The 24810-nt window shown below is 44.3% G+C and overlaps 1 protein-coding gene across 1 annotated transcript; it reads right to left on the bottom strand.

The window, feature by feature from the left end:
- Nucleotides 1-778: 778 nt before the first annotated feature.
- On the bottom strand, nucleotides 779-24810 carry RBP2 (retinol binding protein 2). The gene is made up of 5 exons (XM_047735761.1): nucleotides 24667-24810; nucleotides 11155-11333; nucleotides 2853-2954; nucleotides 1115-1280; nucleotides 779-895 (listed from the first exon to the last, which is right to left on the bottom strand). Exons 1-4 carry the CDS (start codon nucleotides 24737-24739, stop codon nucleotides 1230-1232), a joined length of 405 nt encoding a protein of 134 aa, XP_047591717.1. The 5' UTR covers nucleotides 24740-24810; the 3' UTR covers nucleotides 779-895; nucleotides 1115-1229.

The following is a 24810-nucleotide window of genomic DNA, read 5'->3' as shown; positions in this document are numbered from 1 at the left end:
TCTCAGAGTAACAAACCTAATGTTCTGGAAGCACCAGGAGGCCTCAGAGTTACTGACCCATCACTAGTCAGCATCCTCCCATCTGGACCCCTGGGCTGTAGAGGGAGTACCTTTACATAATGACCAGAGCTGGCAGGGACCTTGCTCTTGCCATGGGTCAGGCCAAGCTCCAAGCATTCCGTATACACTGACTGGCTTACCCTCACAGCGACCCAGTGGAGGAGAGGCTATTTTTGTCTTTTCCATGTTATAGAAGAGAAAAACAAGGATAGAGGGGCCAAGTGATGCACGCATGGCTACCCAGCTAAGTGGAGCAGCGAGACTGGAACTCAGGCTTTCTGTCAGAGCTTGAGAGTCCTCTGCAGGGGTGTCACTCTGCCCAGTGCTGAAGGGGAGAGGGCTGTCCTGGACCGAGTGCAGCTTGTCCTGCAGACGTGTAGAGACCTTTACAAGTGACTCTTGCCATGCTGCTGAAGGCAAAGAACAAACTAGAAGCCCTATGTGTCTTAAAATAGACTCTTGGAGAAATGTCTGTGTTATCCAAAGGAATGAATTTCAAAGGGCAATCTTTAAGAATGAGAAGGGGATGCTAACGTTGCCAAACAATGTTTCCAGGTAAAGTAATCCCCCAAACAAACAAATTAACAAAAAACAAAGAAAAATAAACAAAAAAATAAACAACTGCAGCAACAAATCTTCCCAGAGAACCACCATCCAAGCCATCACCACTTTGCGTGTAGATAAAACTGACAGTTCTAGAAATAAAAGAAGATAGGTATAAAGGGCTTCAAAGTATGGGAGTGATTTTTGTTTTTTTCATTTAATGCTAGGTTTCAAAGAAGGAAGAATATGTCTGTCAAAGATTACACATTCAGTCTATTTAAATCCCCTCCAGATTTCTTTTTTTTTTTTTAAAGATTTTATTTATTTATTTGACACAGAGAGAGAGAGAGATCACAAGTAGGCAGAGAGGCAGGCAGAGAGAGAGGGGGAAGCAGGCTCCCTGCTGAGCAGAGAGTCAGATGCGGAACTTGATCCCAGGACCCTGGGATCTTGACCTGAGCTGAAAGCAGAGGCTTAACCCACTGAGCCACCCAGGTGCTCCCCCCTCCAGATTTCTTAATGGGCTCTGTCAAGAGTGGGAAGGTCCCCAAGGCTGCTTCCCAAAGCCTGTAGAGAATGCTTGGTGGGGAGTGTGGAGCCCAGACTCAGCAGCCCCACTATGGCCATTACTTCTTCTTGAACACTTGATGGCATACCTGGTCACCGCAGGTCAGCTCCTGCAAAGTCAGAAAGTGGGTGAGTGACTCACAGGCCAGGCCTCCCTGTGCCCCCCCACAACTCTTGGTGTCTGTGAGTTGGGGTGGGGGTGGGGAAGCTGGAGTACAGAGGACACTTAGTTGTTCTGGGCAAAGTGCATCTCATAGACCCCATCAGCTGGCATGCCCTGCAGGTAGCAGTAATTTGATTTTGACACTTGAATTGTGCTTGAACAACTATAAAAATGAAAAATGCAAAGAAATTACCCTCTTGGGCGGGATTTTTCCTACTCCCGTGATTAAAGCAACATCTCCTAATTTATAAAAGGCAGTGAAGCTGTGAAAAAGGAAAGGATCTAGTGGGGAGAAGTGTTTGGAAGGCAAGAGTCCAGGAATATATAGGCTGGTGGGCTGTCTGTGCTTTCTGGGCATTCTGGCCTCTGGTCACTAGAATGTTGGTTGGTGGCATCCCAGGTAAGGACAGGACGACAGGGTGTGGGCTGCAAAAGGGCTCCCCCCGGGCCTGCCTCTGCAGACAAGATGCAGCTTTTGATCCAGATGGAGGGAGCCCCCAGGCCTTACCTGCATCTCATGACTCCTTGAGGGAGGAAAGAAAAATATGAGTGTAGGGATGGCCACAAAATCATTGCAGCTGACAATGAATCCATTGTCTTAGCCACAGGGACCACTGGGGATTGTACTACAATTAAAAAAATCCATCATCCAAACCAGAGCAGGTAGGGAAAACCGTCAATGGAAAACATGGTGAATGCCTTCCATTTATCACCAGTTGACAATGCCTCCGAAATAAAGATCTCAGGTGAGGCCAGCCTGGCTCTGAAGGGCACAATGATGACCTGAATACTGACACTGGGGCCAAGTGCTTGCCTGACTCCAGAGGTGAAGTCATGACTGACTGAATAAAGAGCCATTTAACAAATGAGTGACTTAATGCATGAAGGAGTGAAAGATTCCTCACTGTTTGAATGCTGGACACATAAATGGCCTTGAAGATTGAAGACTGAAAAATGTAGCTATCTAGACACATATAATTTATTTCAGAAGATCAGCCATTGTTCCCACTGCTCTGTTCTAATACCAAGTTAACTTAAAATATTTCAGGATTAGGTGGACACACCTGCTGATGAGAGGCCAATGCCTGTGGTCTGTGAGATGGTTCCCAAGCCCACCTGCCCCTATCCATTCTGCTCCCACCCCTCTTCTTCCCAGCTCTCATAATGGTGAGGAGGCCTGGAGCTATTCTCCTTTGAGCCATCTTCATTCTGGGCCTCACATTTCTCTTTAGCTGGTCTTTCATAGGTTGTGTGCATTTCTCCTTGGACCTCGGCTTCCTAACTCAGCAGTTTGAACCCTCATTTTAATTGCAGCCGTTCACAGAAACAGCCATATAGATTTCTTCCTGGAGTCCCCTGAGCCAGATGGGAATGGCTTTCTGACAATATGACCACACATGTTTGGCTGGAGCTCAGGGGAGGAGTGCAGGGCCATTTTTCTTGTCAGAGCACCTGGGGAGGTGAACCTGAAGTTTGTGGAAGCACCAGGGAAGGGACCCGGGCAGACCCTGGGACTTACCAGGTGCAGCTTATCCCCCTCAACCCACTGCCTCCAGCCGCGGTTCTCCTTCTCTCCCTTCTGCACGCACACAAGGACATCACCTTCCCAGGTGACCAGCGTCTGCAATGACAGTTTCCCAGGCAAATCAGATGGATGGTCCTGATGGGGATGGAGCAAACCTAAGCCCGCAGCTGCGGTTCCTATGGCCATTACTGGGCTCCTGCTTCTCCACAGGGCAGAGCCTTCAGCCTCTGCCAAGCGGAGATCTGCCAGACTCTCCACACATACCCTCCATTCCCACCAAACCGGCTCATTGTGGGCTCCTGTTCTCTTTTAAAGAATTCTAGGGGTGCCTGGGTGGCTCAGTCAGTTAGGCATCTGCTCTCGATTTCGGCTCAGATCATGATCTCAGGGGGTCATGGGCTCAAACCCTGCTTCTAGCTTCTTGCTGAGCAGGGAATCTGCTTGAGATCCTCTCTCTTCCTCTCCCTCTGCCCCTGCGCTCGCTCATGCCCTCTTTCTCTCAAATAAGTAAATAAATCTTTAAAAAAAAGAATTCTACTCTCCCATTTTACCATATGGTGAAGATAACATTCCAAATCAATGGGGGAAAAGACGACGCATTTGACTATAAATGATGTAAAATTTCTCGAAGGGCAAAATAGCATAAAGTCAACAGACGAAGAACAAACTGGGAAAAAATAATTGTAACGCATATCAAAGACCTGATTTTCTTATATGTAAAGGGCTCCTGTAAATTAATAAGAGAAAGATCATTAACCTAATAGGAAATTTAAAAAAGGACACAGCCAACAGCTTACAAAAGAGAGAGAAGAAAAAAAAAAAAAACAACCTAAAACCCAGCAGATGGCTTTTAAACCTAAGAAAAGATATTCAACCTTACTCATAATAGGAGGAATGCAAATTAAGGCTGTTTTTGAGATACAATTCATCATAGGGTCAGAGATCAAAGAGTCTGATAACACACTGAGCTAGAGAAAGTGTGGAGAAGCAGGCACCTCCATTAATGGCTGGTGGGTATATAAATTGGTATGAATCCTTTTGTGGGGCAATTTTATATTACCTCTTGAAATTTAACACTGTTATATCTCTTTGACCTAGAAATTCTGTGTCTGGGAATTTTCCCTACAGAAAACACATGGTGAGGACTGACTATTGTGGGACAATCATATAGGCAGAGAAGCTACCTGACTAGCAGGGGACCACAACAGATGGTTCCAGGGCCATCCTCATTATCCAGAAGCAGAAGGGTGGCCCTTCTCCCAATCCTGGACTTCCTGCGGGCAGAATGCAGACTGGCTAGTAGCACAGGCGGGTGGAGGGACAGCAGAGAGGCAGAGTTCATGCTGGATGGCCAGACTGAGCTGACCAGCAAGTTAAAGAACCCCAAGAGGCTCAAACTCCTGTGCACAGATCATACTTACAGATTATACCCCAAACTCCTCTGGCTTCTCTTTCTCCTTTTATTCCTCCTAGCACCGCCCTCTGGACCATTTGTACTACCCCTAGGTGGTTCTACAGGGCCACCACCTCTGAGCCCAGATGAGGACTGCACATGTGCCTCCTGAAGGATGATGTCACTCCTATCCAGACAGTGGTTTTTTTTTGTCAGTCCTGTCCTTTCTCAGGGATGACCCTGATGCCAGCTGGTTTTCTTCCAAGTATGTGCAAACTGTGTTACGCCTTTGTGAACAATATTATGCTAAGGATCAAATGTTTGCTTTCCTCTCTATCTTGTAAACCTAGCTGGTGACGAACTGACCAGTGCTTCTTTATACACTGTCCTTGCACATTCAGATCTATATTTTGGGACAAATTTGTTTTCTACGGATTGTTAAATCTACCTCCTTCTAAAATAATATTTGACCTTGACCATATGATATATTTTATGTACAATTTTATCCCTCCTCATTTTACTCCTCAACACATTGCAGTGTTGTTTGTTACGACAAAGGACTAGAAGCCTCATAAATTCCATCAGTGGGTGGCTGGTTTAAGTCTGTGTGGTTCAACCATGCCATGCAGCCCTTGAAAGAAGAAGGCGGTTTTATACCTATGGAGGAGACCAGTCTCCATAGTGTATAATGAAGTTTAAAAAGCTAGGAGCAGAGGCACCTGGGTGGCTCAGTGGGTTAAACTGCTGCCTTCGGCTCGGGTCATGATCTCGGGGTCCTGGGATCGAGTCCCGCATCGGGCTCTCTGCTCAGCGGGGAGCCTGCTTCCCTCTCTCTCTCTCTCTCTGCCTGCCTCTCCATCTACTTGTGATCTCTCTCTGTCAAATAAATAAATAAAATCTTTAAAAAAAAAATAAAAGCTAGGAGCATGGCCATGTGCATAAGACAAGGTGGGGGAAATATGTATGCATGCCTATGTTTGCATATGTTCTCTTGCAAGGAACTAAAAGAGCCCTTAATGGTGATCTTCCTTGCATAAAGAACTGAGAGGTGGAGAGCCAGTTTGGGAAGGAAATTTCAGTTTTTACTGTTTAAATTTTCTTAAACCATCTGCATGTATTAATATTTCCTAAATTAACTTAACAATAAAATTCTACATCTTTTCTAAAGAAAATAGGTCTCCTCCTTCTTTGGAGCCATCTGAAGCCTCACATCTTTGAATGTCTTGAGGAAGCTTAATTCACAGGTTGCTTTCCTTGCTCCTCTGGGAGGGAGATGTTGTTTGGAATATTCCAGAATTCCCTCCCAAATAGATGAGAAAGGAATATTATTTGCCATTGCCCATCATTGTTCTTGGGACTCAGTTCCCTCCCAAAAGTATGAGAAAGGATGACATCTTATTTGGGCAAAGACTGTGTCTTCTAACCTTCCCTCCCCCAGCCCACATTACCTTACACATCCTAATACATATTGACTGAACTAGTGTCTATCTCTCCCAATAGACAATAAACTCCATGAAAGAAGGGGCCATGTTGGCTGTTTATTTCTGCAACCCCAGACTCAGCAGAGAAGGTGCTTGGTGAGCAATGTTGTATGACTCTGTGACTGAGTTATTTTGTTGAAATGGAATCTTGAAGTAAATCCACATGGGAGAATAAATGAGCCTATGTATTCTTCATTGATGATGATTCTTGACAATGACTCAGCCAGCCTGCCTCCTTGCCTTGATTTCTATGGTCCCCCTGGAATGCACACATGACCATCAATATGGACACTGGATGGTAACTGTCCATCTACTTGTCTGCTTCCTCATAAGACTGCAAGATCTTTCATGGCAGAAAGGGCTCTCATTCATTACTTTACCCATAGTTCCTGACCCAGGTCTCTCATGTAGTAGGGGGTTGGCAAATTTATAGAAGGAACAAAAAAGAAAAATGTTGGTGCACAAGGACCTGTCCTAATATTTTCTTTTAATAAATCTTACTACGCAGCAAGATTAAAAGTTATTCTGACCCTGAGTAAATTGGTTACCAGTGAATGATGGTAATACATACAATACTACAGCTTTACTCCTACATAAAACAGACAGTAAGAAGAGAGAATGGTTAAATGAACTAAAATTCCACAATTCAGTTTCAGTTGGTGTCCTTCATTCTTGTGTCAGAGGAGGTTTTGAAAAAGGCTCAATTGACTTGAAAGATTTTGAGGGGCGCCTGGGTGGCTCAGTGGGTTAAAGCCTCTGCCTTCAGCTCAGGTCATGATCTCAGGGTCCTGGGATCGAGCCCCGCATCGGGCTCTCTGCTCAGCGGGGAGCCTGCTTCCTCCTCTCTCTCTGCCTGCCTCTCTGCCTACTTGTGATCTCCGTCTGTCAAATAAATAAATAAAATCTTTAAAAAAAAAAAAAGAAAGATTTTGAGATTGAGGGGATGGAGATAAGTGAGGAAAACCATTGCTTCTGAGTCAGAGGATAAAGAAGACACACTGAACAGAATTAAAGAAGGAATCTGGGCCCACACTGCCATTTCCCTCTCTCAGTGTCCAAAATTAACAGTTAAAAATAGCATTGTATGGGAAATTAGATAAGGTACTGTCTCAATGTTAAATTTACAGAAGTGGATCACTACACTGTGATTACATGACAGAATATCCTAATTCATAGGAAACACTGAATTACTTAGAGATAACACATCAGATCGTTCAGGAAAAAAAAATATATAATAGCAAGAGAGCATGTACAAAAGATAGAGCAAATGGGGCAAAATGCTGACAGTAGGTAGCTCTCGGCAAAGAGTATACAGATGTTCTTTGCTATTTTCATGCAACTTTTCTGTAAATTTGAATCCGTCCTCTGAGAGTTTTTTCTTTTTTTTAAGGAAAATAATAGTTCTTTAAATTAAGCACATTGAAGGGTACCATGAACATGTTTATACCTTCCCAGCACACTTTTCCTTGAGCAAGACTGATTTTTGGCAGTACCCATCCCCTCCAGCAATTCCAGGTGGGGGTCTCCGGGAGAAGGTTGCAGCCCCTGGGCTCTCATGGACACCACAGTGGCATTATTTGTTTTAACTGCCATCGTTGTGCCTGCTTTCCCCTGCCCTGATTGTCCGCCCCAATTACTTTTTGTTTTTAATTGAGATATAATTCACATACGATAAAATTTACCTTCTTAAAGTACAATTCAGTGATTTTTAGTATATTCACCAAGTTGTAAAATTCACCCCTGTCTGAATCCAGAACATTTTCATTGCCCTCCAAAGAAACCCTGCACCAGTCAGCAGTCTACTCCCCATTCTCTCTGCCCCTGGGAACCACTTTCTGTCTCTAGGGATTTGCCTAGTATTTTTTTTTAAGATTTTATTTATTTATTTGAGAGAGAGAGAGATAGCAACAGAGATAGCGAGAAAGAGCACAAACTGGGGGAGCAGGAGCTGGGAGGAGAGGGAAAACTTGGGTCTCGATCCCAGCACCCTGGGATCATGACCTGAGACGAAGGCAGACACTTAACTGACTGAGCCACCCAGGGGCCCCTAAGGATTTGCCTATTCTGGGTGTGTGATATAAGTCCTACAATATGTGGCCTTTGTGTCTGACTGGTCCATTTCCCAAGGTCATGCAGGTGTGTATCAGTGTTCCATTCCTTTCTATGCCTGCATGCTATTCTAGCACATGAAGATCTGTTACTTCTTTTTAATTTTATTCTGGGTAGCTTGTGTACTTTTTGAAAAGGGCTTTAAATCCTCTTAGAAACAAACCAGGGTAAGTGAAGAATATATAATACCCGCAAGAAGGAGGAAGGGGGGATCCCCCGGTCCTTCAAAGGGTTGACCCCATGGTTAACATGGTGTCACCACCCCTGCTGTGGGATGGCATAGATCTGGGCACTTTAGGGCCCTACTGTGCCTCTGCTACAACCCAACCCCACACCCACACACATGTCTCCTCCAAATGGCCAAATGGAGAGGTTCTCAGAGGGGATCGTGAGGGTGACAGAGATGTTGAGAAGTAGCAGCCTGGAGAGTAAGAGCATGAGCACTACAGCAGCACATGCACACACACACACACACACACACACACACGCATGCGCACACATGCAGACTCACACGTGCTCGTGTGTGCACATGCACATGGACACACAGCTTATGTGCCCTCAGCTGTGCCACCACATGTGGCCACAGTCATTAATCAGAGAGAGAGAGACTCACCTGCTCCCTATCATCCTTTTCCAGCTGAGGGGTTCCAGTCAGATTACAACAAGTAGGGAGTCCCGAGGACATCTGCTCTGGGTCGTGATTCTCATGGGAACACCCTTTTGCTGGAGACGGGCAAATTCTGTCCTGGGGAGCTTCTCAAGCCCCACCAGTCTCCTGTGTGTGTGTGTGTGTGTGTGTGTGTGTGTGTGTGTGTGTGTATAAGCCCCAACTTTTTGTTGTGGATCAGACAGAGATAAGAAGTGGGAAGTGAGATTCTCTTTCTCTCTGCAGGACTCCGAACTGACTCTGGGGAGAGGACAGGGCTCCGGTGGGGGTGGGGGTATGGAACAGAAGGCAAAGAGACATAAGAGTAGGTGTTGAGAGGTAGAATCCTCTAACGGTCAGGACTGAAAGGATGTAACTTATTTTAGGAAGAGAGAGTTCTCTACTATCAAAGGTGATGAAAGAAGAAGTCAGAGAGAACAGGCCTGCTTTTCCACAGCCCACATCCAGAATGGAAAGGCGAAGGAAAATGAATCATTGTGAACACATGAGGTTAGAACAGCAGAGTGATACAAAAATCCAGAGACAGATTTCCCATTCATTCTGGTGTCTGAGGGATTGGCCTTCCAGCCACACAGTTCAGAGAAGCCTTGTCGATCCATCAACCCTTCAGGGAGGGGATTCTACAAGGGGCTGTTCCAGAGCCTGGAAGCTTCAGCTCTTCTGCCAAGATTGCTCTGATGGAAGCATTTCCAAAGTGCTTTTCATTTCCCACTTTTCTTTAGCAAAGAGCACTAAATATAATTCAACCTTGACGTGATGGCTGGGGTTATCAGTGCTGCAGGACAACTTGATGGAGAAATAAAATGTGTCCTGCTCTCTTGGCTTTACAGTCATCACCAAAGAATGATGACAGTTTTTCTCCCCAACCCAGGAGAGCAGCCAGAGCTCCCTTGCTTTGGAGAAGAGTTGAGACCTCTGACTTTGGATTAGCTCCTGAAAGCACCAGAGAAGAGTGGGAGTCTGGAGTGAGTGAGGCTCATGGTGAAAGGGAATGGGAAGGGTGGAGGATTCCGTTTCCTTATGGCACTCTGAGGGGCTGGCGCACTGCTGGGCTGAGTGCACACATACCTGCAGATAGGATATGCAGCACAGTCCTCCCTCATTTTGGGAGCCAGGACAGAGATCCTGGTGGTTGCACTGGCATGGAGAGAGCGGGTACAGTAAGTATGCAAGCTACCCATGGACTTTGTATATGTTTATACACAGTTGTATAAACTGCATGGGCCTGGACAGTGAGCAGTCAGTGGCAACCATGTTAAATGACAAACCAGAAATCCTTCCAAGTTTCCTGGACTGTGTAATCCACCAGATTCTTACATGATGCTAAGAATGAAATTGGGGTGGGCGGCGCCTGGGTGGCTCAGTCACTTAAGCATCTGCCTTTGGCTCGGGTCGTGGTCTGGGGGTTCTGGGATTCAGCCCCGGGTTGGGCTCCTGCTCAGCAGAGAATCTGCTTCTCCCTCCCCCTCTGCCCCTCCCCCATTCATGCTGGTGTTCTCTCTCTCTCTTTCTTTCACACGCACTCTCAAATAAATGAATAAAGTCTTAAAAAAAAAAAGATTGGGATGGGGGAATCCTTAAACATGACTGAGATTGCTTTTCTCCACATTCCTGTTTGTGGGGACTGACCAAGGGATAATTGGATTTAGATAACCAAAGATAGGTACACTGAGTGTGAGTGTGGGCACTGCAGTGATTGGACACTGCGTTATGATACTACGTGGTGACACAAAAGGAGAGGGGGACCTGCTGTTACCCTGCCTCCCCTCGCCCCCTGACCCCAACCCCACTTCTCCCTGCTGTCATTCTGCCTTATTTACAAACAGCTCCTCTGGGCGAGGGTCTGCTTCTCCTGTAGAGTCCAGTTCCTAGGCCTTGAGATAACTCCCAACATGTGTACTCAGAGTTGTCTGCTTACTTTCAGGGTCCTCCCTGTAATATCCGAGCAGTTCAAGTGGCTGGAAATATGGGATTTCAATGAATGGAGGATTTCCTCAATTATGATGTGAGTTAAGGTGGTGCTGGGACAGAAGCCATCAATGTGCTAGAGATTTCGCTAAGTGACTAGCACTGGGAAATCCTTGACCTCTTTACTCTACTGACTTTTTCTGATTAGCATTGCAGTTTTCTTTAAGAACAAACAAACAAACAAGTTAAATTAGTTGGGACCAAACAAAATTGAGGTATTTTGTATAAAAAGTGTGAGTTCTCAACATCTCTAGAAAAGAAAAAAGCAACCTATTAACATGAGGGTCCCGTGCTCCAAGGCAAGGCCTGGCTGGTGCTGAGTGGGGCTGCCCCTGGGATGAAGAGCTGTGCTACCCAGCTCTCGAAATCACTGTCACTCCCTATGTATTGGCCTTGCCCACCAAGCAAGCCCACATCGGCATAGGAGCTGGCCTCCTACCCCAGGTCCTGGAGAGGTCGGCAGTCTTCTGTCTCTCCTTCACGTATAAGCTTAGTGTAGAAACCGGCTTGTTTCTTCCTGCTGAGCTTCCAATGCTTGTTTATTGCCAGCATCAAGTCACTCTGGTCCCCTCTCCCGATCCCTCTCTGGTTGTTTCTGTCATATTTTCATTGTGAAGCCAGATGGCCGGCTTCTGGACACAGAGTATATGAGTTGAAATGGCCAGGCTAGGTCCTCACCTTAACAGTCCGGTTGTCCAGGCCCTTCGTGCACTCCTCAAACTCCACTCCAACAGTGAAATCCAGCTCATAGTTGCGGAATGTGCTGTTGGTTTTTGTCTTGAAGTTATCGCCGTCTTGTTCAATGATCTTTGTCTGAGTCAGACGTACTGCGATCTTGCGGGTTGCAAAATCAATATCTGTTGGCAAAGGGAGTCGTGGAGGTTATGATGTGCTCAGACAGACTCATTCATTTCTTTAACAAGGCCAAACATTCAGGACCAGAGACACAGACCATGAGCAGCCCACGTATCTTTACTCAAATGGGAAACAAGAGTTGTCTTACACACAGCCAGTTTGCACAACTCAGTCAATTGTCTGGAAATATCCAGTCTCTCAGTGCCTCCTCAGGAATCCTGACAGGAGGGGAAGGTAGCAGGCAGGGCTCGCCCTGAGCTGCAACTCTCAGTAGGTGCATGCATTCAAACACACATACACACACGCACACACTCACACACACAAACCCCTCCCCCAGAGAAGTTCCATTCTATTTGACATATTGGATTTCCTCCTAAGAGTATGCTGAATAAAAGATTTCATGGTTTAAAAGAAAAAAGATCACTTTAAAATAACCGTCTAGATCACGGGTAAAATGGGCCTTTTGTTGACCTCTAAGGACACGTATGCACCTCAATTTTTAAAGCAGATTGGGGTATACTTAGCTGGGTTGTTCTGCCTCAGTCATGGGCCCCCAGGACGACTTTAAGCATATTCCACACACTTAATAAATACTTGTGGAGAGATTTCTTTGTTGCTTTTAAGGAAAATATGAATGATTGTTCATATTTATATTATTGGGAAAAGTTTAAAACAAACCAAAGCAGAAAGGAGAGTACAAGGAACTCCACATAACCATTACCCAGTTCAACCATTATCAGATTTTGCCACATTTACTCCATTTAGATCTTTTCTTTGTCTTGATTTTTTCCCACCAAATTCTATAGAAGATTTTTTTGATCCACAGCTTAACTAAGATACAATTAACAAATAACATTGCATCACTTTAAGTGGTATGATGTAATGATTTGATACACCTATATGTTGCAAAATGTTGACCAACAATAAGGCAGTTCTTTTTTAAAGTTTAGCATGCATCAGAATTTCCAAGAGAATTCAGGCAAAGAGATCACTGGGCCTTGGTCCATAGATTCTGACTCTGTAGGTCTTGGGGCAAGACATGAGTTTGCATTTCTAATAAACTCCAAGGTGATGTTCATATTATTGGTCATTGATCACACTTTGAGCAGTATTGCTATGACAGATTGACAATTGATACATCAGTAGTATTTTTTTCACATATAGTTTTGATTGAGACTAATGGCAATGGATGTTTGAAGATTAAGCTCACTAGAGAGACTTTAACTGTTTTTTATCTTTAACTGTATCTTCATTTTAAAATAGGGAAGAAGTATTAGGAAGTATTTTAGTATTTAGTATTTAGTATTAGGAAGTATTTTAAAGGAAAATGTGCTCATTTCTCAGAGACTATTAGTAAGCAAAAGGGAGTGTGCCCTTCAGTGGGTGCTTCATTTACTAGGCTTTGAATTTTATGGTATGAAGCTAGGTACGGAGCCAAACTTCTCGCTAACTTCTGGTTGTGTATAAAATGTCACCCAAGCCAAAAAGTCACTGTCCTGTGGAATAGGTTTTTAAAACAGAGGATAATTCTGGAACTTGCCATAAACATCATTAAGCTCTTAGTATCTAGCTAAAATCATATTGGATCCCCTTTATGTCTGTGAATTCTCCAGATATTTTTGGATGCCAATCTAAATCTTTTTTTTTTTTTTTCAGAAATTCCACCTGGAAGTTTTAAAAAATACTGACATTGGTTCTATCATAACCCAAAGATAATAATGACCTCAAGGGTAAGAAAAATTCAGATTAATTGAGTGTTCTTTCTCTGAGAATCTCAGCCCCATCTCTGTGGTAGGGGTAATTAAACTTCACACTGTGTGCTTTCTGTTGGGGGATAGATACTATTGTGCCCATGAGGAAGACCAGTGGTTACCACCAACAGTTTAGGAATCTCCTGGCAATATGGAGAATTAACACCTCTACTGGCCTACCCCCACCCTTTCTGCTGCCCTTCCATTGTAGCCAAGCATCACTTCCCTCATCTTCTCTTCCCATTACTTTCTGACTCATCTTCTGGATCTCTTTAGTTACTATCACTCTTCTACTCCTAAAGGACCAAGAAGAGACTGAAGCTGGCTCTTTGGATGTCAGTGTGGACCAGCAGTTTGGCCACAGCTGGGAACCCACAATAGTATCATATCTGCATAGGGAAGTGCTCTGGATGGGCGTTTGGACCTGAAATTGTATAGTCAGCCTTTATCATAAAGGGAATAATTTCAATAATTTCAACATCAGGCAGCCCAGAAGGTAAAAGAATTACATATCCATTTCCTAAGTTGAGAAGAAAAACAAGTTCAAGTTGTCATGAGCTAGTGCATAAATGCTAGTGTCTTGCTGAAATATCATTCATGACTATTGATTGAGAACCTGTCATGTCTAAGAACTCACCAATGGGTCCCAAAGCTGGCTGCCCATCAGGATCCTGTGGGAAGATATAAAAACTACAGATTTCTGGGTCTTACCCCAGACCTAGAATCTCTGCGTGGTTTTAGATCTTGGATTTCTTCATAAGGGGCTGTTTGGAGAGATTTCTATGGTTTAAGAAATTTGAAAGCCATGACTTAAGCACCTACTCCTCAAGCCATAGGTGATGACATGGAGGCCCAGAGAGGTTAAGTGACTTGTCTAGGCATACATAGCTGAAAAAGCAATCACAAGATTTGATAATTGGGTGGATATGTGTGGAGAGATCAGGTTGGGAGGAGAAAACATGAGTCTTGAGTTTGGGAGTCAAGGTGCGATCCAGGAAAGTCAGAGAGAGAATTAATCTTATGGGTAACATCGGAACTGAAGTTTAGGTCAGATGACCTGGAGGTTACTCTGTTTGGAGCCTCAGTAATATTTGGAGTGGTAATTAAGACACACCTTGGAACCAAAGAGCAATGATGCCCCCAGGGTGGAACCACCCTTGAGAAAGTTCACCCAACAAACCCATGAGGTAAGCATTAGATTATCTCCATTTTACCAATGAGGAAACTGGCTCAGAGAAGCTGTGGCACTATTCCTGGGTTGTATAGCAAGGAAGCGATAAAGGTGGAATTTGAACTCAGAATGGTTTATCTCCAGGGCCAGCATAGTGCTCCACAAGCTCTGGGCTGGCCCATCTTGTCAGAAGGTCAGACCACCTGAGTCTGTGCACTTTCGGTGGCTGCTCAAATACCAGTAACTTCTGAGTGTCACTTCTTTACAATTCCCCTGGAGCTGCAGGGACTTCTAGATCCAGCTGGAGGACACCTCCTTATTTGGGGCAGTATATATTTCCCTATGCTCTAATGTACCATCTTCACCAAATGTTGTTTTCTGGGCTCAGGGTTCCCTGTGAAGTCTGAGCTGGATCAGTCACACTCCAACTCCCGGCCTTTTTATGATAACTCATTTAGCTTCTGCTCTGTGACTTAGGGAATTGTACCTGGGGACATGCAAGACACAGAGCCTGCAATGAGGCCACAGGACATGGAATTAGATAAAAGCTCTCTCTGCTACCCTTTGTGATTTGAACATTCTAGGCTAGCATTCATAGGTACCCCACAGCATTTGCCATGGTGCTCAGCTTCATAGGTCATCAGGTGGTCCAAAAAATGTGGCTCATGATCAACTGTTTGGAAAATGAGGAGGTAAAACCAAGAGAAGCTGGTTTCTACACTGAGGAACTTCAATCTAGGAAAGATGTTTTGCAACCCCTAAAGTGGGGATATGGACTTTCCCAGTCTTATGTGGCTGTAGGCCCACCCTGTGGTGGAACATCCCACCCAGCTGGTCTGGTGTTCCATAGAACATGATACAGAAAGGGCTGACAAAACCCTCTGGCTTTCTCTCAGTCACCTGGGCCCTGCAATTATGGAACTATATCCTGTTTGATTTTCTCCATTCAACGCAACTTCTGGCCTGTTTGGAAGGGAAAAGACTAAACAGGACTAAGTGGTCAAGTATTTCTGTCTTAGAAATTAATCTTTCCTTAAGATTGCTAAAAGTCACTGCAGAGTCTTCCATATTTAGTCATTGTAAACACATGCTTGTGGCAGGCAGAGGGCTAACATGTCACACTCCAACTCCTGTTTCTCTCCTTCTGCCCCAGAAACACAGTCTAGTGAGTCAGGTGACACCTGTGTGTCCAGCTTCAGTCCATGGCTGGACCCTTGAGTCCAGATCTACAAACAGGAGAAAGCAGTGGTCATAAGTGGAGCTATTATGAACTACATCAGGTTGCTTTGAGGATTAAATTTGATGGTGTTTGTGAAGATTTCTGCCCAGTGTCTGGTGGCTTGTGGTAATGGCCCCATAAATGGTAGCTGCTGCCATCATTGTAATCATCATTATGAAGCTCCTTGATCTCAAAGGGTGCTGTGCTCCACATCCTTTGCATTTTCCCAGATATGCCCTGTGTGTTTGCCCCCTAAGTACCTAGCTCTCCTCCCAGCTCTGCAAATCTCACAAGACCCAGTCCCAGTCCTGCCCTTGGCCGGTTCTACTCTTTCCCTGCCTCCTTCCTCACCTGCTCTTCAGACCACACAGCTTTACTCCCCAAGGGGAAACATCCTGATAGTCTCCTCTGATTTTTTTTCATGGGGGTGATTTTTCTTCCCTCAAAAATCTTACCTCTATGAGGATAGAACAATGTTGTCTTCTTGCTCTTTGTCCCCAAGGTTGGGCACAGAGTAGGTGCTCAAGAAACACTTCCAGATTGTTTAATAATCACCATAGTTTAGGACAGTGGTTCTCACAGTGAGGTCTCTGGGCCAGCAGCATCACAGCACCTGGGAACCTCTCAGAAATGTAAATTCTGTATTCTTGGCTGCCTGTTCTTCTCATTTAGTACCCTGAATGTCTCCCCAGCCCTTTTTGGCTTGCCAGGTCTCTGTAGATAGGTGTGATGTTATTCTGATGTTCCTTCCTCCATAAGTAAGAAATCTCTTATCCTAGCTGCTCTCAGGTAGCTTCCTTGGCTCTAAGATTTGCAAGTTTCACTAGTATATGTTGGGGTATTGGTCTGTTTTTATTAATTTTAGGAGGGGTCCTCCCTGCCTCTTGGACACAAATGCTATTTCCTTTCCCAGATTAGGGAAGTTCTTAGCTATGATTTGCTCAAATATACCTTCTAGTCCTCTCTCTCTCTTTCTCTCTCTCTCCACCCTCTCAGGAATTCCAACAATTCTAACATTGGAACATTTCATGGTGTCATTGATCTCTCTAAGTCTGTTCTCATGGGCTTCTAGCTGCCTATCCCTATCCTCCTCAGCTTCCTTTCTTTCCATCAGTTTATCTTCTAGATCACTAATTTGTTCTTCTGCCCCATTTACTCTGGCTGTTAGAGCATCTAGTTTAGACTGCATCTCATCCATAGCATTTTTAAGTTCAGCTTGATTAGATCTCGTTTCTGCCCTTAGATATTCTATATTGTTGCTAATGCTTTTTTCAGGCCTACCTATTGACTTCATAATTACTACCCTGAAGTCTCTCTCTCACATCTTGCTTATATCCATGTCCATTAGTTCTGTGGCAGAGGACATTGTCTCTGGTTCTTTCCTTTGTTGGGAGTTCCTTCTAGTCATTATGTTGAGGGGTGGTTGAGGGAATGTACAGAGTCCAAAATATCAATCACGGCCCAAGCAAAATGTACCTACAAAAAAATCCAAAGTGGTCAAAAGCTACCACAGATATGCCATCAAAGCCAAGATGATCCAAAGTAATAAAAAAGAAAGAAAAAATAAAAGAGAAAAAAAAGAGGGGGGGTGGGGACAGATTATAATCTATCAGAGTGGACAAAGCTAGGTGATCTGCCTGTTCCTGCTTGATTTTTGGTCTGTGTGTTAGAAGACACTATATCTCAAAATTGCAAAGAAATCAGAACTTATATATATCACGATAAAAATAAATAGAGTGAAAATGGGCTAGTATGGGGAATAAATCTATAAAACATATATGTGAAAAAGAAAATAAAAGTTAAGAAGTGACTTAAAAACATAGGTTGGGAAATGAATAAAGATGTGGTTCATACATACAATATTTTATACTGTAGGAATATTACTCAGCCATCAGGAAGGATGAATACCTGCCATTTGCATTGACATGGATGGAACTGGAGAGGATTATGCTGACTGAAATAAGTCAAGCAGAGAAAGACAATTATCATATGCTTTCACTCACATGTGTAATATAAGGAATAATGCAGAGGACCACAGGGGAAGGGAGGGAAAACTGAACGAGAAGAAATGAGAGAGGGAGACAAACCAGGAAAGTCTCTGGACTCTGGGAAACAAACTGAGGGTTACGGAAGGGAGGGAGTTGGGGAGTTGGAGTAACTGGGTGATGGGTATAAGGAGGACATGTGTGGTGATGAGCACTGAGTGTTATACATAACTAACGAATTGTTGAACACTACATCAAAAACTAATGATGTACTATATGTTGGCTAATTGAACATAAAAGAAAGTTAAAAATAGAGCTACCCTAAAAACTAAATATGGGAAAGATAAAATAAGATGAAATCAGAGAGGGGGACAAACCATAAGAGACTTTTAGTCATAGGAAACAAACTGAGGGTTGCTGGAAGGGAATTGGGTGGAGGGCTGGTGTAACTGGGTGATGGGCATTAGGAGGGCAAGTAAAATAAAACAATGAAAACAAAACAAAAAAAGTGTAAATTCTGGGGTTTACCCTAGATCTGGGAGTTGGGCCCTGCTTGTTTTAACAAGACTTGCAAGTGATTCTGTACATGCTAAAGTTTAGAACCACTGGTATAGAAGAGGGAGGGTTAGGTCCAGGTATAAATTCTACCCCAGATTTCCCAGCTATGTGACCTCAGGGAAGTCACTTTCCCTTTCTGAGCCTTCTAAGCTTTCTCAGAGTAAAATGAGGAAAGAATGGGGCACCTGGGTGGCTCAGTTGTTAAGCATCTACCTTCGACACAGGTCATGATCCCAGAGTCCTGGGATCGAACCCTGTACCAGGCTCCCTGCTTGGGGGAAGCCTGCTTCTCCCTCTCTCACTCCCCCTGCTTGTATTCCCTCTCTTGCTGTGTCTCTCTGTCTCAAATAAATAAATAAAATCTTTTTTTAAAAATGGGGAAAGAATGCTCATTTCACAATGTTATTTATTGAAGGATTCAGTTAAAATGATGGTATAATGCTTTACAAAGTACCAATGAGCTTGTGGGTATCCTGAGCACATTGGCCACCACCCCTTGGCCTTTTCTGTTTAAGTGAAACAGTGGCCAGGTTGGCTTTCAGTCCAGAGTAAAATATTTGGTTCATATTTATGCATCTGTAAAGGCTCTGGACTCTGAAGGAACAGTCAGGATGGTGGCTGATCTACTCCCTCACTAGCGGAGCCCTGGCTCTTTATCCTGCCTGGCCAAACATTTCTCTGCATGGATCAGCTTCCTCGCTGCAAATTTGGCTAGTGGGTAGAAACAACTTTATCTCCCACTCATGAGGTCCATGCTGTTTTAAACCATGGTGCCAGAACTGTAGTTAGGAGATGAGAAAGAAAACCACAGGCCAGTATTAACCAGGTGAAACGAAGGGGAGTGCTCCAAGCAAAACAACTAAGGGAGAACTGGGGATTACAGAAAAATTTAGGATGGCAGCGTTCCTCAAAGAGGATGTGGAAGTCAAGGCTCAGAGAATTTAAGTGGTGGGTTCAGAGTTACCCAGCTGGGACAGTTCCTGAAAGATTGCCCACAAATAAATTCTGTTATCACTCACAACTAAGGCTCCCCTAACAAAAATTATTGCTTGTCCCTGGTTGCCTAGAAAGGTAGATCACAGCTAAAAATACCTATTGCTGAGAGTACTGGTTTATCCTGGTCACACCAGCCCCTGTCAATCTTTCTGACCAGTGCCGGGGGAATCTTATTAGAGGCTCTATGCAAATGAAGTCAAGTATTGCTGCTTCTCTGGATTGAAAAATGGCTCAGCGTCTTGGCCACCCTTTAGCATTTGCACAGGCTAGTTAATCATGTCACCCCTGCTCCACCCCAGGGAAGGGAGCCAAGTGTTCTGTTGGTGGATTTGTGATATTTCTAATCAAAAGGAAAGGTTTAACTGCAGCAATAGAATACACACACACACACAGATTACAAAAACACTTCCTCTTTGTACTTTGCAGAGAAAATTATTTTTCTGATATGGTATTTTAACACCAGGGTTATGGAGTATGTTTTATCTGCTTTTCTGGATTAAAGGTATCTTCGAGTCTGATTTATGGCCAGGTGAAATGAATTTCTATCTCAGAGGAAAAGGTCCAAAGGCAAGCTATTTCTGAATAATATATGTGGTGTGTAGCTACTGCAGAAGAAAACAACAACACCGAAGTGACTTTATTAAAGCATACTTTCCATAACTGCATTTTGAACAATGTAAGTCATAAAGTTGAAATATGAGTATACTACTTACCATTACAATGCTTTGTAATATGCTTGTGAAAAAAGCTAAAGTGGCGGGCTAAAAGGGCAGGCACTCTTTGTAAATTAAAGAGAGAGACGCACACATATTCATCATGTGAAATCTGAGACCCATTTCAAGCATAGCTTTGATGGGCTTCAAACCTGGACTCCTTAATTCTCAGATCATCAGCACTCTTAGGCAACTGTGAGAAGCAGAGCGCAAGAGCAATTTTTTCCATGTCTTTTCCTCTGGATAACACATTTAGAGAGAAATTGGACTGGCCCCTGCCTGCCTCCTCCAGTCTCTCATGGGCATCTCCAAATATGTTTAAAACCTTTCCTAGACAATGGAGGCAGGCTGGAGACCCTGGGGTGCCTCCCTGCTCCCTCTGCATGATTCCACCCCCCACCCCACTCATACTCTAGTACTCACTACTGGGATGGAGGCAGGGGGAGGTGCGGCCAATATAAGGGAGGAGAGAAGGGGCTCTCTCTCTCTTTCAGAAGAGCCTAGGAAAGGGCTGAACTGATCTTCACTGGGGGCTTTTCTACTGCAGCATTCCCAGCACTTTAAAAAGTTTAAAAGTCCAATCAGGGAATCCTGGGTGGCTCAGTCCATTAAGTGTCTGCCTTTGGCTCAGCTCATGATCCTAGGATCCTAGCATTAAGCCCCGCATCAGGCTCCCTGCTCAGCAGGGATCCTGCTTCTCCCTCTGCCTGCCACTCCCTTTGCTTGTGCTCTCTTTCTCTGTCTCTGACAAATAAATAAATAAAATCTTTTTTAAAAAATTAATAAAAGTCCAACCAGATACCATGTGGTTCAAGTAAAGACTATGGAAATGTATATAACTTCTTTGACCTCTAAGCACTAGCAGAAATCCAAATTTTGTGAAACGAATTCCTTGGGTCATCGTACATTTTTTCTTTCTCTCTCTCTCCCTCTCCCTCATTTGGTAATTAATTTCCATCCAGGGACTCTGAATGACCCTTGCAATGTTTCTAAGGGTGCTGACTATCTACCATCCCAACAAACCTTGCTCAGAATGAAATTCCTTCTCCCCTACCCCATGCTTAGTACCTGCACCTAGAACAGTGCTGTGGAAAAAACTGGGGTGGTAGAAGTAGGCAGACTGGTTTCCTGGCTGAGTAACATCATTGTCCAGCCACAGGTGACCCTGGGGAGGTCCTTTCACTTCTCTGGGCTCAGATTCCTCATCCTGTGAAATGGAAAACATTTCTTCCATCTTAATCCCTATCATCTGAGCTGTAGATTTGTATCAACATGCCAATTTTAATACTTTACCTGGATGTGTAACAGGCATCTGAAATCTAAATATGCAAAACAGAAGTCTTAGTGCATTTTGCCCCACTCAGCACCCCTCTCCAAACTCATTCCTCCCCATGTCTTCTCTATTTCGGCCTATGGAATCACCATCTTCCCAGTTGTTTAGCCCTAAGCCTGGGCCATCTTCATTTCTTCCATACCCTCTGGTTTCATATTCTTCCGCAAACCCTGTTGGCTTTATCTCCAAAATATATGTTGAACCTGTCCTCTCTTCTCCAGGCCCCTGGGCACTAGTAGCCCAAGCCACCATCATTTCTTGCCTGAACAACACAGCTGCCTCCTAGGATGGACCTCCCTGCTTCTAGTCTTGCCTTCCAATGATTCATTCTCTACATTATAGCCACAGTGATCCTTAAAGAATATAAATAAGACAGATTGTCTTCCATCACAAGGGCTCACCTTCCCCTTGTTTACCACTTCCCAACACACCAGCCTTTGTGTTTCTTGAACACACCCAGAACGTTTGCATTTGCTGACTCCTGTACCTGTGACACGACTTCTCAACATTCAAGCCTTGGCTCACTTGTCACCTCCTCAGACAGCCTACCCTGACCACCCAAAGCTCTCCACTCAAGAAGTCCTTTTTACTTTCTTTAAAGCTCTTACCACTACCTTAAACTATTCACTTTCACTGCTGTTAGCATATACACTTTAGGAGACAAGAAACTTGTCACGTATTGACCACCATGTTGCCAGTGCCTAGAACAGTTCTTGGCATGTCACAGGTGCTCAATGCATTTGTTGAATCTGAATAAATTAAATGAAATAATGTATATAAATTTCTGAAAGATGTTTATCATGGCTTGATAATGCCTATCATGGCGTGTGCTCCTCTCAGAAGCTGGTCAGGACAGGAATTGGAACATTGTGGGTATTCAGGAAACCTTTCCTGGCAGAAACCATTCAGAGGGGGAGCTGCCTGACTTCAGCCTCTAAGCCTGCATCCTTTCTGGTAGAATTTTCCAGAGACCCACTAGGACTTTTTGCAGTGGCTTCTGCTCTTTTAGATCTGTGTATGTTAATTTAAATGAAAAGATGTTCTTCATAGAAGATGGCTCCCCTCACCTTCTTTTCCAAGAGAAGAATTGGATTTTTCCTAATAGTTACAATTTGTGAACCAAAGAATTCCTAGATGTCTAAACTGAACATTAATTGAGTATTTTTAGGACACACACATTCCATTATATGTCCACATCTTCACTGATTAAAATTACATGATGGTGTTTCATTTTCTAGGCTCCTTCCCTGCCTGGTCCCTGCCCAGTCACCAAATCTAGTCTATTTCCCACTCCAGATTTTACCTTGCCCACCTTCTTGGCACTGTTCTCACTATCTTCCCAGGGCCATCACAACAACCTCTTTACTACTCTGAGAGTCCCTGCAATTCTATTCACCCCTCGCTGTCAGAGTGAGCACTGGTGACTTCTCTCTTCTCTGCAGACACTTCCTCTCCTTGTAGGATGAAGTCCATACGTGGTGGCATGCCACCTTCAAGATCTGATCTGTCACATTTCTGATGCTCTTTCATCTCATCCTTGCACTTCACCTCTGGAAATACAACTTGTTCTATTCTCTCTGCCCAACACCATGTTCTTACTGGCCTGGCCTTCACACATGCCTGCACAGTCATACCTGACTCCACTTCAAAACCCCACCCAGCACTTAGGAAGCCTTCAATGACCTGCGTACAGTAGCTCCCTCCACCACATCACGCATACATCTGGTTCCTTTTGCTCTACTGTTATGGACCCAAGGGATGGAATCACCCACTGTCCCATGAGTGACAGATTGCATTAACTTAAATGGCTGCAGCAATAGTTCTCATCCTACCTGCTCTTCATGACATGTGACTTTGACATTCTTCCTACAAAGATGGGGGTCTCTGTATCATTCCCTCGAATGTAAGTGGGCTCATGACTCCTTCAACCCAATAGAATACAGAATGCTGTATGATTTCTGAGGCTGGGTCATAAAAGGCCATTCAGCTTCTGCCTCCTCTCTCTTTGGACACAGCAAGCATGCTGTGAGGAAAACCAGGCCAGAAAATTACTATCTGGCAGATAAAGAAACTGGTTCTGGAAGGTTAAAAAAAGTTGATCAAGGTTAGAGAGCAAGCCTTAACTGGGCTGGCCCCTCTGATTTGGTTTCCTTACCTGCATGATCTTGCTCAGAATTATACTTCTGAGCTAAGATCCAGACCATCTGCCCATTTATAGAATCAGTTTTCCATTCTATTGTCCACTCAGGGTACTAAACTCAGCACAGCAGGACTGGGGCTCTGGTAAGAGGATTTGTGCCTTCCCTCTCATCCCCCAAGGATTTGTGGTAAAATTCAGATAGCCAGCAGGAAAAAGAAAGAAAGCAATTCTGTGTTGGAAACATGCCTGGAGTACATGAAGAAAGTTCCAATCTCTATAAGTTGTGTAATACATCCTAGCTCTCCTCATTCACTGAACACGGTAGAAATGTTCGTCAAGCTAGAAGTTAATTGCACAGGAAATTCCACAATTCCTATTCTTTTTTTTTTTAAGATTTTTATTTATTTATTTGACAGAGAGAGAGAGAGAGGCAAGCAGAGAGAGAGAAGGGGAAGCAGGTTCCCTGCCCAACAGAGAGCCTGATGCATGGCTTGATCCCAGGCAGAGAGCCTGATGTGGGGCTCCATCCCAGGACCCTGAGATCATGACCTGAGCAAAGGCAGAGGCTTAACCCACTGAGCCACCCAAGCGCCCCCCACAGTTCCTATTCTTGATGAGACTTCCCATCATCTTATCCAAATTATTAAGCCTCTCACCCCACAGGCAGCCCCAGCAGTGGGGAGGTTCCAACCAGGAGCTCCTTATGTGGAGAGCTCTAAAGGTGGAAAAATGATGAGGAGGTTGTTGCAAGACGAAATAAGCACAGGAAGCCAAAGCTCCCTGCCCAGTGCCTGGCCCATGGCAGCTGCTCCACACATCAGCTCCTCCCACAGGTTTATGTGATTTCTGTTAGCCCCATGCTAGATCCCGCAAGAGAGTCAACTCAGGACACAAACTGATCAAGCCCTTGGCCTGGAGTCCAGTTCAAAAGTCAGGTAAAGCAGTGAGTTGTTTGATCTGTTGACAAAAGCCACTCCTAACCTTCCATGGGTCTGATATTCTCTGACTAAGAAATTTTTTTAGACACTCCTTGTCTGCTTCCCCACCACAAGCCTGATGCAAGAGCAATGCAGGGGCCATTCATGAATAATATCTGGTCCAACTGGTGATCTAAGAGACGGTGGTCAAAAGCAAAAGAGCTACTGCATTATCCTGTCAAGTTTGGTTTTACTCCATGTGTGCATGCATGTGTGTGTGTGTGTGTGTGTGTACACCCTCTATTCACATGTCTTTTCTCTGTGCCAGGTATTATGCTAAGGACATTTCAGACATCATCTCACTTCTATTATTCCCCACTTACAGACGTAAATTCAGAGAATTTGTATGACTTACCTATTACTGCATAGTTAGCAAATAAGGAGCGAGGTTTGCACACAGATCTGTTGATCTTCATGGTGGCACTGTCCAGATGGCTGGACCATAGTTCTCCCAAAGTTCCCCTCCTCCCCCACCACTGGTCTCTCCCTTACCTAGGGCCTTCATGTATCCTTCAAAATTGTCATTACTCTCCATCTCCCAGGTTCCATTCTGGTCCCTTGTCATGGTGATAGCCTCTGGTTCAGTGTGAATGAGTGCTGAATGTCAAGGAGCAGACTGCAGGGAGAACCTGTTGA

Source organism: Lutra lutra, chromosome 1 (genome assembly GCF_902655055.1).
Source record: "Lutra lutra chromosome 1, mLutLut1.2, whole genome shotgun sequence".
In the NCBI taxonomy this organism is placed as follows: domain Eukaryota; kingdom Metazoa; phylum Chordata; class Mammalia; order Carnivora; family Mustelidae; genus Lutra; species Lutra lutra.
The sequence above is the reverse complement of the archived record's forward strand: the minus strand, read 5'-3'. Positions and strand labels throughout refer to the sequence as shown.

Coding starts and splice junctions, on each gene's coding strand:
- RBP2 (XM_047735761.1), bottom strand. CDS start 24,739: ATGACAAGGGACCAGAATGGAACCTGGGAGATGGAGAGTAATGACAAT. Junction 11,334..24,666: donor AGGATACATGAAGGCCCTAG/GTAAGGGAGAGA, acceptor CTTTGCCAACAG/ATATTGATTTTGCAACCCGC. Junction 1,281..2,852: donor AGGGGGATAAGCTGCACCTG/GTAAGTCCCAGG, acceptor CTGACTTTGCAG/GAGCTGACCTGCGGTGACCA.